Raw genomic sequence first — 17,687 nt, forward strand, 5'->3', positions numbered from 1 at the left:
AAATTATACTATTAAATTAATTATTGTTAATGTTAATTACCTTATTAAAATTTTCAATAATATTCTGAATAAAATTATATAAAATAATAACGCAAATTTATTCTGCGTAAACATGTAAAGAATTTATTAGTAAATTGAAATTTACAATGCAAATATTCGAATATGTTTTATTCTCTGATCCAAATTTTAAGAATTTCTGTATTATTTAAATAATAATCATGAAAATTAAACATATGTATGAACATACATAAAGTTTATATAATTTTATCTATTTACATTCACAATATTACATTGTACAAAAATATTATTTTAAATACCGTTGGCCTAATATTTACAAACACTAATAACATCTTAGCGTAGATATGTTATAACTATTTATAATATGTAAACAGCACCGTAAATTATATTTATATTGAAACCATCGATGTAGTTTTTGGAAATTTACGGTAGAAATTTACCGTTTTATTACTTTTGATTTGCCAGAATAATCAAAATTTAATTTCCTGTTTATAAATTATTAAAATAATAAATATTTTTAAAAACATAATATTATAAAAGATACATAAAACCAATTGTTTATTTTAAATCATTTTATTTTAATATTTTTTTTCATTAAATATCTTCAAAGCTATTAACCAAAAAAATTATAATTTTTGTATTAAAATTTTGGCAAAAAAAATACTAAAAAAATATTTTAAAATATATTTTTAAATTTAATTGTTATTTTTAAAAAAACAAATATAAGTTAAATGGGATATTTTTATATTACCAAATCGTTTTATATGTTTCACGTAATTATATAATATGTATAATAACATAAAATTTCACTAGAATTATCTAGTACTATTTTTTTTGTACATTCTTAGATCAATAAAACAGTGTTTGATAAAGATTACAATAAATATTATTTTTTAAATAAATCAGTAATTTAAGTTACTTACTAAGATCTGAAAAATTTCAATTTACATGCATACTATACCATAGTTTTAAAATTTATATCGTAGCTTGGAAATTTAAATTAGTAATTATTATTAATTTTAAATTCCGATCACTATAAACAGATTAAATTTTTTAAATTATTAAAAGCAATTTTATGTATGTACATTTTTATACCATATACACATATGGTATAAAAAAGGCATTATTATTATTTAACTTTTTACACATATTTACTAAACTTTCAGGAACAGAAACAGACTGTATTCGTAGGTGTAATATACACAAATAATTTTATTATTAATAAGACTTTATATTATTTTATGCTAATCCTACGCATTACGGTCGTACATATGGGTACGTGTGCGTGTGTGAGTCTATATTCATGTGCTTATAGCACTATTGCATATGCCAGGTAACTTGAACATTGATGCTTTTATTCGTGTCATATTATTTATAATACAATCAAAAGAGTTGGCTTGCAGATTTATATATATTATGTAGTAGTTCTTTATTATGATAAATTAATCGTTTTTAAACAGTAAAAAAATATATTTTAATTGAAATGAGCAATTGAAAAAATAATTTTTAGATCCATGTAATAGTCTTCACTGCATTACCAAACTAAAGGCCGAAATTAGGTGTCGCGGTAAAAAGGTTTATTATTTTTACTTATAAATAAAAATCATTAAAAAAACTGGTTTTAATATACTAATAACGAGAGCTAGAAATAATAAGATGTTTATCGCTTAATGTAATAATTTTGTCGTTGTTTACATTTTGCTCAGCTCGCAAAGTTGATCGAATGCCATCAATATATCCGGAAGACTGAATCTGTGCGCATTGTTTGCCAAGAAATGTCCCTTCACGCTCCGTTGGACATCTTTCAATCCAAGTCCCATTTTTCTTTACAGCTTCCCACACCCTTTGTGCGACACCATTTCGAAATCTGTCACACAATGTGTGTCCAAGATATCTTAGCACTCACTACAGATTTTAGCGGATCCAATTTAAGTTTTTTTACCTCCGCAATCCCCAAAGATCTTTCCGCGTGACACGTTTTCACGTGACTATGTAGCGTCAATAGATCAACGTCGGACCTAGGGGATCTTCGTCTCGTGTACAGGGCATCTAATAATGTCATTTATCATATTTCGGGTGTGAGAAAATCCCTGCAGTATGAGCACAGGGGGTGGTGTCATGTGTGCGTGCCCGGGCGATAAGCTTACACGCGTGTATTTGCTCAATATGGAATTCCACGTGTAACCACGTGAAAATAATTTCCGAGGAATGCGTCATCAAAGTGATTTTTGTGACAATGTGGCGTCGTGATTGATTGACTAATAGTGGATGTATACCGTACATATTATATGTTAGAGTATAAAAAAACTGATGTATTATTAACATTAAAATTATATACTACAATTCAATGATTAAAAGGCATTCAAAGTATTTTTTACATTAAACGTGAAAATAAACAAACGTAAAACTGCACTATACTCTTAAAAATTAACTGACTTTTTTAAGGCTAAATAAAATACCAATATTCATATGTAAAACATATTGATGCATTCAGATGTATAGTCCATTTTAAAACCCAAAAGATGTTTATTTTTTCAATACATTTTGATGCAAAGTTTTAATTGTGTGATACATATGTAAATTAATTTGAGACTAAAGTTCTTAAATATAATTATTATTATTAAATCACTAAAGTGATGGGATAAATATTATATATTTGTGTGTAATTAGTTTATTGTTAATATTAGTTGTATAAGTCCTGTTAAAAAAGTCAGATTTTTATCTCTAGAATCATAGCGGATTTCGTTTTCTAATGTAAGATAACATAATAAAAACAGCTATACATAATATTATTAAAAGCAAATAGCTATAGTGTCCATGTAAATAATGAGACCGCTAGAAAACCTAAATATCGTCACCAAGTAATCAGGTAGCGAACATTGTTTCTGAAATTCAACAGCATAGTTAAAATACACTTATAACAAATAAAGAGTCTAAAAATATGTATATTTAAATTTAAAAAAAAATCAATTAAACTGGTCAAAGAAACAAGAACAAAGGACTTTAATTTGATCTCCTTTAAACTAAAACAGTATCACAAAGTAAACGTTCTTATAAAACTTCTACTTTTAAACTTTACTTATAACTTTCACTTCGCTTTCGACTTAGAATATACAAGAGTTTATTTTAAACTTACACCCAAGTAAGATTTTCGCTGAATCGACACATACGGCTCTTAAATACTAGAGAATTTAAGACGCTTTTGCTTTGATTGTCCGATATAATCTAGCCAATAGTAGAATATGACTCTTTGTACGAATTAAGGACTACGATGACTCATCATCAATAACACGTACATCTATTTATATAAAAATATTGTCATTTTTTAACTATTGTTATTAAAAAAATAAGTCATAATAACTCTAATGTAAATATAAATAAATTTAATTTGGAAACCAAAACTTTAATTACGTATACCAGTATTTTTGTATACTTGGCGGTTGATAATTTTATTTTAAATGTCCATATATATTATTTAATTATACACTGAGATTGGCATTATAAATTCTCTCAGAAAAAACTATGGTATCTTGTTTTACATTTTTGTTAGATAATATTTATTTTTATTCAATATTAATAGTTTTTTATAAGAAAGCCAATAAAAATTAAGGTTTCAACCACTTTTACAATATTACAATATCATTCATTTTAACGACTGTTTAGAACAAATAATATAACGGATTATACTTTTTAAAGTTAGGCTACACACAGTCAATTTCTCAAAAAAGAAACCAATTCTTCGGAAAAAGAAGGAAAGATCTCATAATCAAGTCATATTAATAATTAAAAAATATTGCAAAAAACACCCAATAGCTGTTGATCACTAAAACATATCGTAGAAAATACTCCTCATTGCTTGAAAAAAATGATAGCTGGAGAATATATTCTATTTTCCGCATAATATTTTTGTAATTTAACCCTTAGGTAAGCGATCGCCAAAGTGACCATCTGAACCGTTAATATTCTAAGCGTGGACACATTATGTAGATATATATATTTTGCTTTCTTACAGTAAAAATTATCTTGTACAGTTAAATTAAAGCAATACCAATAATTTAAAAAATCATTAAATTTATTATTTTTAGGTTAAAGTATAATTTTTCAATACTTGTTCATCAACGTCAGATTTAATAGAATAGATTTTACATATCATTCCTCACAACGTTTTTCTATGTCATAAGCGTAGTTTCTCACGCGCCTATCTCTCTCGCTGACGCAGGCCCACATTCACAAAGCATTACTCTTCTGCGTATACTATGTCGCAATGTTTATATTCGTATATATTAAATGCTGCACATTTATTTTACTGTTTATAAGCCGCCCATGGCGTATATTTTATGCGCAAGAGGGTTTGGCCGACAAAGCACAACAGCAAAAAAAGACGATCCGTAAAACTAATATCATTACCCCAGTATGACCAGGACACTGCTTGCTATAAATTTGGATTAAAGTAAAAACATACAGAATTATGGCGAATAAATCTTACAATCGGATCTTTTCGAACAAAATATAGGCTTTGAAAAAATTTCTGTACTAAGAAATATAGCGCGTTATCTATTTTTAATTTAAAATTATCTTAACTGAAATATAAATATTTTATTCTAGCTTCAGTCAAAATTTAGACATAAACTTTAACTTATTTATAAACGTCAAATAAAAATAATTTTAATACGTTTTTGTTTGCTCACTGCGTTTAATATGATCACGTATCGATAAATAAATTTGTCACATGACCCATAGCAGTGAATTCATCAATACGTTTAGTGCTACTTAAGTGTTCATTAAAAGCACTGTCTTAGATGTTATGCTTAAGCCAAAAAATAATTTTTGTGAAATATAATTGCGCCGTGAATGAATTTCTAACGATGAAAAAAAGTCATTAAAATCAAATATCTTATATGAAACTGGATCATTCAAATTAGTCTACTAAAATTAATTGGTTCCAGATTTAAAGCTGAATTTTCGATGTCATGTAAAAAAAACGTCAGTTTTTATAAATATGCTATAGTGGTTATCATATATTGAAGATTTTAGTAACAGTCGGTTTACCAAAAGTCGGTAAAAAGTGAACATGGCGCGTAATCGTATTTGGTTAAACTTACCAAATTCTGTCCGTTTTAAATAGTAAAAAAATTAATTAATATTTTATATTAGCATTTTTATTTATTATAATATTAAGTAAAGAATCGCTGCTAAAGTTTTCAAACTAAGTGGTTAAAGTTTTATTTTTTTTCAACTAAAAGTGCAGTCATTAAAAATAATTGCGAGTGAAACACCATCGGTTGCTGTTTTGCTGCTACGCTTTTCAGTATACTTTTGAAGTTGTTTGTCTTGACGTAATCTAGGAACGCAGACCCCCAGAGAGTAGTGCCTCTTGGCTTCTGCTATGTACATTGCAAAATGAAACATAAATAAGTTGAAAACATATTTTGCAGCGACACACTAGATGAAATGATTAGAGTTAAAAATAACTTCATAGTAAAAGAAAATTCTTGAAAAATATAAAATATGAAAGTAAAAGCAAATACTTGAAGCTCCATGGTTTTATATAGTGAATTGTGTTGCTTTTATAATGCAAAAAATATATTACTTTTTATTGTTAATCTTCTTTTATACATTCGCAAAATGTTTTGTATTATCCTCAAACTTAAGCTAAATTAAAAAAAACTTATTTGTAAGCAAAAAATGGTAAGGAACTAATACTCTGTATTTCAATACATATCATGTGCAAATGTGAATATTTTATATGAAATAAGCAATACATATAAAAAATAAATATAGTTGCTTAACTATGTGCTATTTCTCTGGCTCATTATGCTTTCTTTTGAATATTAATTTCATATTAATAATATTTTATTTGTTTTACTATATTTTTTCTGGCTATTGAAATACTCACACCCACAGATGTGATATGTGAGATACATTTTTACGCTTATTGAGCGGATCATAAATTAATATTTATACATTATACGCCCCTTCAATAATGGTTTATATCTGAGCCTTTACGCTAAGCTATCGCATAACGGTCGTAATTTATTACTTATAAATCGCAGTGATGTATGCAGATTTGCGAAAAAAATGTAAAAGATATCTTGCATTATATGGTGATTTATGAAATGCGATCATTCGAAGTTTTATGTGAGCATATATATTGATTTAGGCTCGTTTGAGCTTACTAAAATTCATTTACATTAAAAAAGCTTATAATAAATTTAAAACTAAAATTAAAATATATAGAAATAATTGCAAAATATGTTTCTTTATTTATTTATTTAAATATATATTTTATTAAAAAAATTTTAAATATATCTATAAATAATTGCAAAATATGGTTTCGTAAAGGAGAAAAAAATTGTCGTTTATTTATCAATAATTTTAATGTAGAACAGGTTATTTAAAATCAATAGATACATTGTTAGTAAAACTGAAAAAATGACTGAATCAACATTAAATGAACGCGCTCTCATAAATTAAAAATATTTATTAGTAAAAATTTATTACATGATTACAACATTCTTAATATAAACGCGAGTTTTTAAGAAAAAAATCAACACGAAAATATCTGAAAAAAAAGCTAGAAAATATTATATATAACACTTATATTTATTAAAGAGATTTTAAATCTGTATTAGCCTGTACAGTAAGAAATTTGGTAGAAGTTCATCTGTTTTAATCCTTTTAAGTGTAAGTTTTTATGGTCCAAAGTAAAATATACCAAAGTTAAATTAGGTTATTTCAATGTGATTTCTAAAACGCCATATTTTCGAGAGATAAGCATTAATATAACGAAATTGTAGACAGAGTCAATTTATTTTATAATTTGATACACGTAACGCTAGGACTGCGAGACAAATTGCCTCTGGATCCGGCAAAGGTGTTTCATACCCAGGTCGTCATACATAGGTATGCAAACGCCTAGTAGAACCTACAAACTCGGCTGGCACATAATCGCAGACGTCCTCGCGATAACCATTTGTCTTTGACAATTGGCCCACAAATCGCCCGGGGTGTAGCTGTAGCACCCCCTGAAGCCCCGGGTATAGATAGATATATAGTATGCACACCACCCCGGCGTTCCGCTTATTCAGTCCGCGGGGATAAATTAGAATTGATGACGTGAATCAGACCCGAGTTATTGCATTTCGCTTCCTGCCGCCACCGTTCCTGCTTTATGGACCGCAGATTTAGTCACGTTTCGTTCTCGAAGATCCGATGGTGAGATTTACGTGTTTGCAGGAGCTTTGTGGGTTTTTCACATTTTTTTCTTTGAATTTCAGATTTATCGCAGGAGCGGATTCATATTCATATTTTTGCTATTAAAAAATTACTTTGTAAATTAAAAAAAAAATTATACTGGAACTATACGTACCTGAAAATAAAAGTTAAGAAAAATAATATGTATTAAATAAGAATAACACATTATTATTCTGAAGTAATACATTTCAAATCATCATTTATTTTTATTAACTACAAGCTTAAAAACAAGTTTATTTATAAAATATAAGTCATAGAAGCTACGCCCCTATTGAGTTTTTAATACTTGTATTTAAAGATTTATTATTATTCATTATTTTATTTTTTTTATGAGTTTTCGGTTACTTTTCTTAGTATAAACGTTATTTTTTCCGCTGAAAATTCTATATATATATATATATATATATATATATATATATATATATATATATATATATATATATATATATATATATATATATATATATATATATATATATTTATATATATATATATATACATATATATATATGCCAAAAGTCGAAGGTGGATCTTCATTTCCGGGTGTAGTCTTCAAATACATGGGGTCAACCGGCCAAGGACAAAATATTTGCGAATGATTCTGGTCTGCTCTGAGGTCTTCAATAAATACCTTGCAATTCAAAGGCAAAAACCCAAGCATTGGGCCTTAGATCAACTGGTCCACGATTAAATATTTAGTTTCTGATACGCAGCGTAAAACTATTGATATCCCTGACACCAGATAAAGAAAACTGTTTCTAAGAACCAACACTTTAAAAAAATATAACTCAGCAATTTTTTCTTGAGAATCGCTTATTCTATCTTTACTGAAAAGCAGTTTTAATTTATCTAAAAAAACGGCGCTTTCTCATTTAATGTTTTTTTTGAAAAAATAATTACATGTTCATACACTTTTATAATAATTTTCTAAGAAAGCAATATAAAAATTATACCAATAATTTTAAATGCTTTAAAATTGTTTAAACTGTTTAAAAGAAAGAAAAGTTTACAGTTGTTTAAAAGAAAGAGTGATTTGAATTAAAGGAGTGTAACCCAATTTTTATCATTTCTTCAAATCACAGTCTAAACACTTAAATTATGACACACCTGTATACTTATTACGTGGTAATGAATTTGTTAACTAGATTAGTAAATTGGTCAAATAATCAAACCCAATTTTTTGCGTTTTAAAAATACTTACCTATTTTCACAGCCATACGTATGGATCATATACATAATCTATGGACAATTTAAACTTACCATATAATTTAAATTATTTAAATAGGGATTTTATTTAAAATATATGTGCATATTCAAAGAAAAAAGTCTCACACAAACCATCTAAAACCACCCTAATTGAGCCATTAGCGGACTTAAACACTTGGGAACATACCGTTCCGTTCACCCACACCCGGAAAAGATGCTGGGGAGACGCAAATTCCTAAGGGCGCATTTACATTTGGACCAAATCCAACATTCTTCCAGGATGAGATACGACATGGCTCTTTTAGTTTACATGCTCTCTGATTTTCCAGCGTCCCTTTCACGTATGTTCCGCGGCCCTACGCTTCTTATATATTTTTTTTAAGATTTAAGCTACATGGTGATTCAAATATATCATATAAATAATATATAAATATGTAAATATAATTTAAGGTACTTTTGCAATATAATATATTTAATGTTATGAACGTGTTATGCTGTTAGATGAAATAAATTTATTTTTAATATACAATAAATGTGTTTTTTTAAAAGAATTTTATTAGGCTTTTATATAAAAATAAATATTTTTATTATCAAGGTTTTATTTCATTTTTTATTATAGCATAACAGATTAAATGCTTATTCCAATGATTATTTGACCCTTAAGTTATTTGTTTATATGAATAGCGTTTTATTATATATATTTTATAATATCAGATATAAACATTAAAACAAACGTTTGCCAGCCAGTATAGAATGTTTATAACCACCCTTTACGTTCGGATATTAGAAAAGTCTATACCTAAAAATACTTTATGAAAAATCGTATATTTTCTCAATGTCTACTTATAAAGGTTTTCCTTTGTTCATTATTGGTACAAAAATTCCTTCCGACCGAGCTACGAACCTCGTGTTCTATTTTTAGATAAATAATGAAGGCCGTTCTTTAAAATAAAAGTTACTTTTTCTTTCATTCCCCTTCTTAGTAAGTATTTTTCCCTGTATTATAATATAATGTATTCAATGATATATCTGGTGTGTTGCTGCGCAAAGCGTATTAAGATTAATACGCGAGTGTTAAAGCGAAAATATATCAAAATCGCAAATCGTATAAATCAGAGAAATTTTGGCAGCGTAACACAATGAACAAATCTGAGAAGAATGCCCTGCGACAAGTCCCTTTGAAAGTTTTTGCCCCGCGATAATGCTACAAAGGAGGAGAGGGTTATTTATCATATTTTTAGTTAGATTATGTTCTGCAATTCTGTCTTGTGTTGGAGCGGTCATTTCTTTTGAAAATTATTTGCATGTTTGTTACACAACACAACAAAAAACTGTGCTACAAATAAATACTTCTATATAATATTTATTTAATTATTATGAAAACTATTACAAGTACAAATATTATTTATTTATTTAACAAAACTATTATGGTCTTCATTAAAACTATAATATTTGCTTTCTTCATCTTTATCAGACTCGTGTTCGCTTTCATTTATATGAAATAATATAAGATCATAACTATTTATGTGTCATTGTTATCAACAATGCATGTATGCAAATATTGTATATACATATAGTTTGATTAAATTTATAAATTAATAATATATATATATTCTATGACATTTAATAAAGGCTGTATACACTGAAAATTTTATAAATAATATTTTATGATTTAATTTAAATAATAATAAATACTTTTTCTTAAAAAAATAGTTTAAGACTGTTAAATATTAAAGATTTATAAGTGTAAAATTACTTAAAATACAAATTTTGCAAAAAATATAATTTTTTTATTTTTTTTTTATTTTTACCATTTATATATTATATTTATTTACAATTATAATTTGCAATAAAAAAATATGATTTTTTTTACCATTTTGCAAAAAAACACTCGCATGTTAAGTGGTTAAGCAAAACTTGAAATTTATCATAATATAAATCAGACGAAATTATTTACAATAATTTAATTTTAATATTGATAACAATAATATGTACCTATTATTATCTAAATATATTTATTTATATTATATTGTATTGTATTATATCATGATTCTTGATTTAAATTTAGAATTGTATTAGGGAAACGAAAAGCAGAAGTTCAAAGAAAAATATAAGTAAGTAGAGTCAGAAAAGACCGTCAGATTAAAATTTTGATTAAAATTTGGACTTCAAAATTAATTAAAACGGCGGCTAATTTTATTGTTTGTTACAAAACTATTATGGTTGATATATTTATAAGTTTTATAATATTTGTAGAATATCGTATAAAGAATTTGATAATTTACATTACACCGCAGATGAAATTAGTTTTATAAAATTGTATCTAAGAAAGATATTATTTTAGTTATAATATTTAAATTTTAAAGTCCACTGTCAAAAATAAATTTTTCGATAAAACCAAAGTAAAACAAAAAAAATGGCAAAGAAATATTTCAGAATTATTCTTGTTTCGCTTTTTGTCCGTGAGACAATTTTAATGTATTAATTTGCTTGTATTAACACCTCAACCATCCCAATATATTGGTAACCATTGTCAACACTCTTGTATTATAAAATTAAAAGGATCATAATTTATATAAAATCTTTTATTTACGAATCACTTAATTGTACATGCAGAATTTGCTCTTATCATATTTGTAAAAGTGAAAAAAAATATTTTGTGTTACTTATAAATCGATAATAAATATTAATTATTTAATCAAATAATTTATTTGGTATAATTGGTATTAAAATAGCATTGGAATAGCTTAAAAAAATCTGTACTAAATCTGTACTGTAATAACTAGCGAGCAAGACTTGATCGATCATAAATCACTGATAATAAAGAATAATAAAATATATTTTTTTTGTGCACAACCGTCCTCCGAGTATGCCGTGTGTATTTTTTGCAAGTTTTCGCATTTTATTTATTTAATTAACGGTAAATGTTTGAGGATGCCAAAACAAAATGTGGCATAAAGCTTACACTGTGAAACAATACTTTCGGACTGATAAATAGGGATTTCCTGTTCCTTTTCCGATACACCGCTCTCACTACCCATAAGGTTATCGATATCCGGCTCTTTAATACGCTGGGTTTTAGATTGATCTATTTAAGAGATGGTCCGGTTCTTATAAACTTCTTATTTAAAATTTGCAATATGTATAATTTTTTTGTATTGTAATAATAAAATGTACTGTTTTTTAGAATATAGTGACGTATTGGGTTAGCTTGGTAAGTCATGATGGTTTAAGTTTATTTTAAATAAATAAATAGCATACAGATAAAATCACTTTTCACACATACACGTGTATGTTTAAAAGTATAATGTAAAAATTCTAAATTAATATTATATTGAAGAAAAGCTGGATACTAGAAATAAGTACTAATTTTTGTATGTTTTTTTAATACAAAAATAAAACATTTATTACAATATATTTATTTTACGTAATTCATATAGGTGCATTTATATTTTTAATTTTATTTTCACCATGAAATACAAAGTACAATACTTATATTTACCAGATTCATCTAGATAAAGAAAGCTACATTCTTTTTTTACAGGCGTACTTTATTCTTATGTAATCATGTTTTAACGTCAAACACAATAACCATTAGTTTTTACTGCTTAAATTACACCACCAAGCTCGTTAAATAGTGAATGTTCTAAGATAAAATTACAAAATTTTGATTATCCTATTTTTTTATTTCAGAGAATGGGCACTGTTCATGGAGAGGAACTTCCGTACTTGTTTGGAGCTCCGTTAGTCGACGGTTTCAACCATTTCCCTAAGAACTACACCAAATCAGAAGTGGCCTTATCGGAGGCGTTCATACTGTACATTGCGAATTTTGCCAGATCCGGGTGAGTTTATCGCGAAATTGAAGGGAGAGATATTTCAATAACGAGCTGGGCACGAGAGCTTTCAGTTACGTGTTCAATAAGCGCCGCAGATATTGGCGAACATAATTCGATGGCGTCCCGTAATACGGTTCGGCGTTTATTGTTCATATGCAGTTATTGGATTGTAAATAAAGATATTAATAGAAATATTTTATAGGCTTTTACAATTAATGAAAAACTGTGTGATTTTCAAATTTATTTTATTAGGCCGCCTAAAATTATTTGAGCCGTAATTATAAACTAATATAAATCTAGAAACATTCAAGCTTTGTAAGTTTTAAATTAACATTTTAACTCAACGTTAGTTCGTTGTTAACTTATATATAATTTTTTTTACCAAACAGTTACTTTTAGTTACCTAATATTTAAATCAAATAACACTTTATTTATAACACTTATATTTTTACAAATTTAATAAGCAGTAATGGGTTATATCAGATGTTAAAAAAATCGTTAGATTTTAAAGTTGCTGCTTTAGTCATTAATTAATTCATATTAAAATATATATAAGAAGTACCTTTAACTAAAAAACTTCTACTACCAAGATTTTGTGATTTATCTTTAGTTTCTTTAACAAAGTTTTAAATGTCATTGTTATAATTGGAATTAACGAAATATAAAATTGTAATACAATGTTTTATTTTATATCACAAATTAAACAGCTAAAGAAAACATGTATAACTTTCGACTCAATTTCACGGATTTATTTCTTCGCCTTGTAATTTGTATTATGCTTTTATATAATTTAAGAAACGCTTTGAAAGTATTTCAACGTCTCTAGCAGCTTCTGCAATGTTAATTTGCGCCTTAACAGCGAACACAGGGAGCTTTGTAAAATTCTAAAAGGCTGCGACACGACTTGGGATGACACCGCAAAAATTGCCACTCTAGATTTTCCCTCTGCAGTATTATAACGTGAAAATCACCCGTCGAGTTCTGGAGTTGGCAAACATTCAAAAAGGGACAAAGTGCATTTTTTCACATAAGATTATTTACTTTGTAACGGTAGTTTTGCGCAATAGTGCTAATATGGGTAGATTTGTTAACTGAAGCGTTAAAAAATATATTATAATATAAAATAATAAATTTTATTCTAAAGTATTTATAAAATATACAGTCGTTTTATAAAGTTAAAAATATTTAATTGAACTTATTATAAATTAAAAATATTTATTTTTAATTTTCATACATGATTTTTATTTATGGGTATATACATATTTTTTTATATAATACAATAATATTTAGTACCGTACTAGTTAAAATAATCATTTGAAGGTGAATAAAATAAAAATATTGATTTTCACGTGACCTGCTTTATTTTAATAAAATTATTTTAGTACAATTTTGGTGATATTTGGTGTTCATTAGTAATAATTCACACGATAGACGAATAGTTTAAGTCGCTGCCTATTGATCTAAAAGGCCTGGGTTACTATCCCAGATAGAAATATGTGTCTGGGAGATCGGAATTAATACATATATAATAAAATTGCAATCGATATATTGGATAAGATTTACCTCAATTTTTCTAATCTTGTATTAAAAATACATTTATTTTGAACCACTTTAGCTTATAAAAAGTATTAATTATAAATAACCTAAAATCAACTATTAATGTATAAATGTTAAATAGTATACCTATCATTTGCCTCAAATTAATACTTCATGGATTTTGCTAATCAAATATTAAAATGGTGGCTGAATAACAAGTTGTGCTAGAGAAATACGGTATACGGTTATTATTTTTTTATCAACCCTATGGCTGCTATGGTGTTTTACAAATTATGCTCTGTCACATATTTATTGCTTCATGCTACTTAAGAGACAAGTAAAATATATAAAAACTACTTTATGTCAGATTGCGAATTAGGAACAATGGATAATGTAAATAATTACATAGCATATAGGAAAAGACTGAAACCATATCAAAACATACTGGTAATTGGACTATTATACTGCAAATCTTACGATTATCTAAAATACCTAGAATACATATTAATTTATAAAATATATTCTAAGCTTTTATTTTATTAAATATTTTTTAAAATTCTAATTTACTTTATTTAAAATGTTGTGAAGGCTTTTTCTCATATGCCGACAAAGGTGTTATTTTTTTTATACATATTATTAATAATAGATAGATTATAAATAAAAATTTAATAAAATAGCTTTAGATTTTAAAAAAGATTTATTAATGTAGCACTCACGAGCAAGTCATATATAAAATAATATCGAGCAAATATACTTTTACGCCTCTACGTTTTTAGCTCTCTTTCTCTTTGATGAGGAAAAATAATTAAATATTCGCACGAAATTAAAAAAAAGTACAATACTGTGTACCCTCATCATACCCGAGCGAATACATTAAACCTCGATTGCTATGCCGCAAACGTCGAAATGAACGCGTTGGGAAATTTTTTCCGAAAATCTGTTTTAAAATTCCCGACCGTGAGGAAAATTACACCCTTGCAATTCAGACTTGTGTCGGTGAACTAATGAGAAAAACTAATATAGACGCTGTACCCTTTCAAAAACCTTGTTGTAGTTTGGCATAGAAAATCAGCAAAAATGCTAACAGAAAAATCTTTAACTTTTGCATAATAAAATAATATATAAAAGTTTATAAAGAAGCATTATATATGTTTTCGAAATTTTTAATTAAATCGAAATTTTTAATTAAAAAATAAATTTGAGACACGTGTATATGTAGTAAAATTTTGCGCCTGCTGCAATTTGCAAATGCACCGGCTCACACCGCAGCAGGCGTAATTGATTTTTCCATCGTCAGGAAGTCAATTGCATATTCATATATACGGCACAATTGTACAAAGAACATAATGATATCATGTAATAATATTTTAAGTAGGTACCCAGTATTAAAAAAACAATAAAATTACTAGCAGTCCAGTAAAAATAGTATAAAATATAGTGTTCAATCATGATAATGATACGTACCATGCATATATAGTACTACCACTTAAAATAATAACGTTTATTCAAAATTAATTGCAGTAAACATAATACTTTGGGTTTGTGTTCTACAAACAATCTATCGCTGCTAATACATCAACATTGTAACCCATAATTACCAAAATAAATAACAATTTTAATTAAATTCTATTGAGGTTCAGTTAAAATTTTTGTTTATTAATTAATTTTCATTTGCGTGCTATATCAATATTTTAGTGGCTGGATTAGCGTAATCAATAAATCTGTGTTTAATTAAGAGTATTATAACTTATATATTATAAATCATTTAAATTATGCCTTTAAGGAAAAAAATATTGATAGCTCTTTGTTTGTCTGAATTAAGATGTTGGAACGTTTTGGACTAACGCCCGTCATTTTTCGTCGGCAGTTATATGTACAATAATAATTATTATTATTATCACATAATCACGAGTTCGGGTACTAACGACGCTCGTTAGATCCGTTAACGTGTTTTACTTTATTTGCTCAACTTTTATGATTTACAAAGAGCGCGCAAAACGTCGCTGTAAAAGCGCTGTTGTAACGCACTAAGTGTTTCTTAGTTTATGTTTTTAAACGAAACTTGGCACAGCTAATACACACTAAAGTCTATAGAGGTTCCGGTGTAATATTGTGTGTTTTTTAGTTTTATAATAAATAATATTGTTATGTAATATGTGTATTATAGAAAGTGGTAAAGTAGGTTAAACATGTATTTAAAACGATATTAAATTATTTTTTTTAATAACAAATATTTAAATTATGTAACTATATCACCATGCAAATGAACTTTTTTATAAATATAAAAAAGTGTGTTTTGATGATATTTACATTTATTAATGCAAGTCATGTATTACATTGGGGAGTGCCTTATTTTATTTCGGGTCTTAAAGAACCCATCAGAGTAAACAAGAAAGCATATATCAACCGTAAAATGAAATATTTTGAAAATACTATTGAACAATCAATACAATTTTGAGTATTTTAAATAATAAAAAAAATTCTTATCGACCTAAATTTAATACCTTATATATCATAAGAAGGAAAAGAGACAATTTAAATGTAAAAAATAGTTAGCTTCACATTAAAAATATTTTAATAAATTAAACTCTTAAGATAATTCACTCTGAAGCGTTTAACGTAAATCATGATTTTGATTGTTGTTAAATACATATAAGCTAAAGATATACGCGTTATGTTTTTTCGGTTTGTGAATATTAACATTATTACTACTTGTAGGTATAGCAACATATATAATAAATAATGGTTTTAAATGCTTTATTAGGTTTTGCAACTGGATATTCTAGATTAATCTAAATATAAACCTTTTGTCATAATTAAATTTTGTCAAATTAAATAAAAAGTATCACAAAAAACTAATCTCTAAACATTTACAAATATATATTATTTTAAATAATAATAAAACATAAAAACTCTGTATTACTTATTTTAAGCAAATGGCGTTTAAAAATATGAATTGGTAACGTTTGGCAATTCAAATATTTACTAAAAATTGTGATATATAATATTTAGAATACAATGGAGACTGTGATATAGAAACTAAAAAACATATTAGATGTTGAATACTCGTCTTGTTTATTGCTTAAGATTTGTATCCTTAGTACTGACATTATAAGATACCAATACATAAAAGTCAGAATCAGTTGAAAATAGTGCTCATAACTAACTTTCTTTGGTATTAAAAATATAGTTAATAAATTTATAATAACAGAATTTAATTGAGTCCTAAAATGCATTTTATTAGTTTAAATAAAATAAAATATATAAAAAAATATTTTTAAAATAAATAAATTATCTGAGGAGCCAAATTTTAGTGTTGTTATCTAGTTTAATATAATAAATATTATTAATGATGCGTTAGTCAAGAAAAAATTTGTGCATAAGTCGGAAAAAGTATTTTTACATTATTTTCTGATATACAAATATTTTTAATTTTATTTTTATTTACTTCAAAAAAGGATTGTGGTCTTATTGTTTTTATTTTAACAAGCAATTGCTTATTTGTATGAAATTTTATGTATAATTCAATTCTCATGATGTTATCTAACCCAAAAATTTCAGATTAGGTTTTTGTTTCTGCTATTTATTGTTGCAATTACTTTTTTATATATATTTTCTTGAATATCTTTTTTTTAAATATAAAATATTCTGGGGGTTGCAACAAATTTTTTAAACGGCCGTAAACGATCATGGTGGCGTTTATTAATAATCAACAATAATCGTGCTAAGGATTTTCAAAAATAAACATTAATTGGCAGAAGACCGAGTATTGCACAATAGTCACAATTTTCAAAAACCATTAATAATTATCCATTCCCACACCATTCAAATCCA

At 26.4% G+C, this 17,687-nt stretch overlaps 1 protein-coding gene across 2 annotated transcripts in view; it reads left to right on the forward strand.

The window, feature by feature from the left end:
* The window catches only part of LOC148233277 (neuroligin-4, X-linked-like), a 388,707-nt gene that overhangs the window by 341,099 nt on the left and 29,921 nt on the right, over nt 1-17,687 (forward strand). For both annotated transcript variants that reach the window (XM_088190274.1, XM_088190275.1), the window contains exon 9: nt 12,172-12,323. In XM_088190274.1, the coding sequence (XP_088046400.1) occupies nt 12,172-12,323 (152 nt within the window). The remainder of the gene's footprint in view (nt 1-12,171; nt 12,324-17,687) is intronic.

The sequence above is a fragment of the Plectrocnemia conspersa genome, unplaced genomic scaffold (genome assembly GCF_051122295.1).
Source record: "Plectrocnemia conspersa isolate PC_06_02 unplaced genomic scaffold, ASM5112229v1 ptg000008l, whole genome shotgun sequence".
NCBI lineage: Eukaryota > Metazoa > Arthropoda > Insecta > Trichoptera > Polycentropodidae > Plectrocnemia > Plectrocnemia conspersa.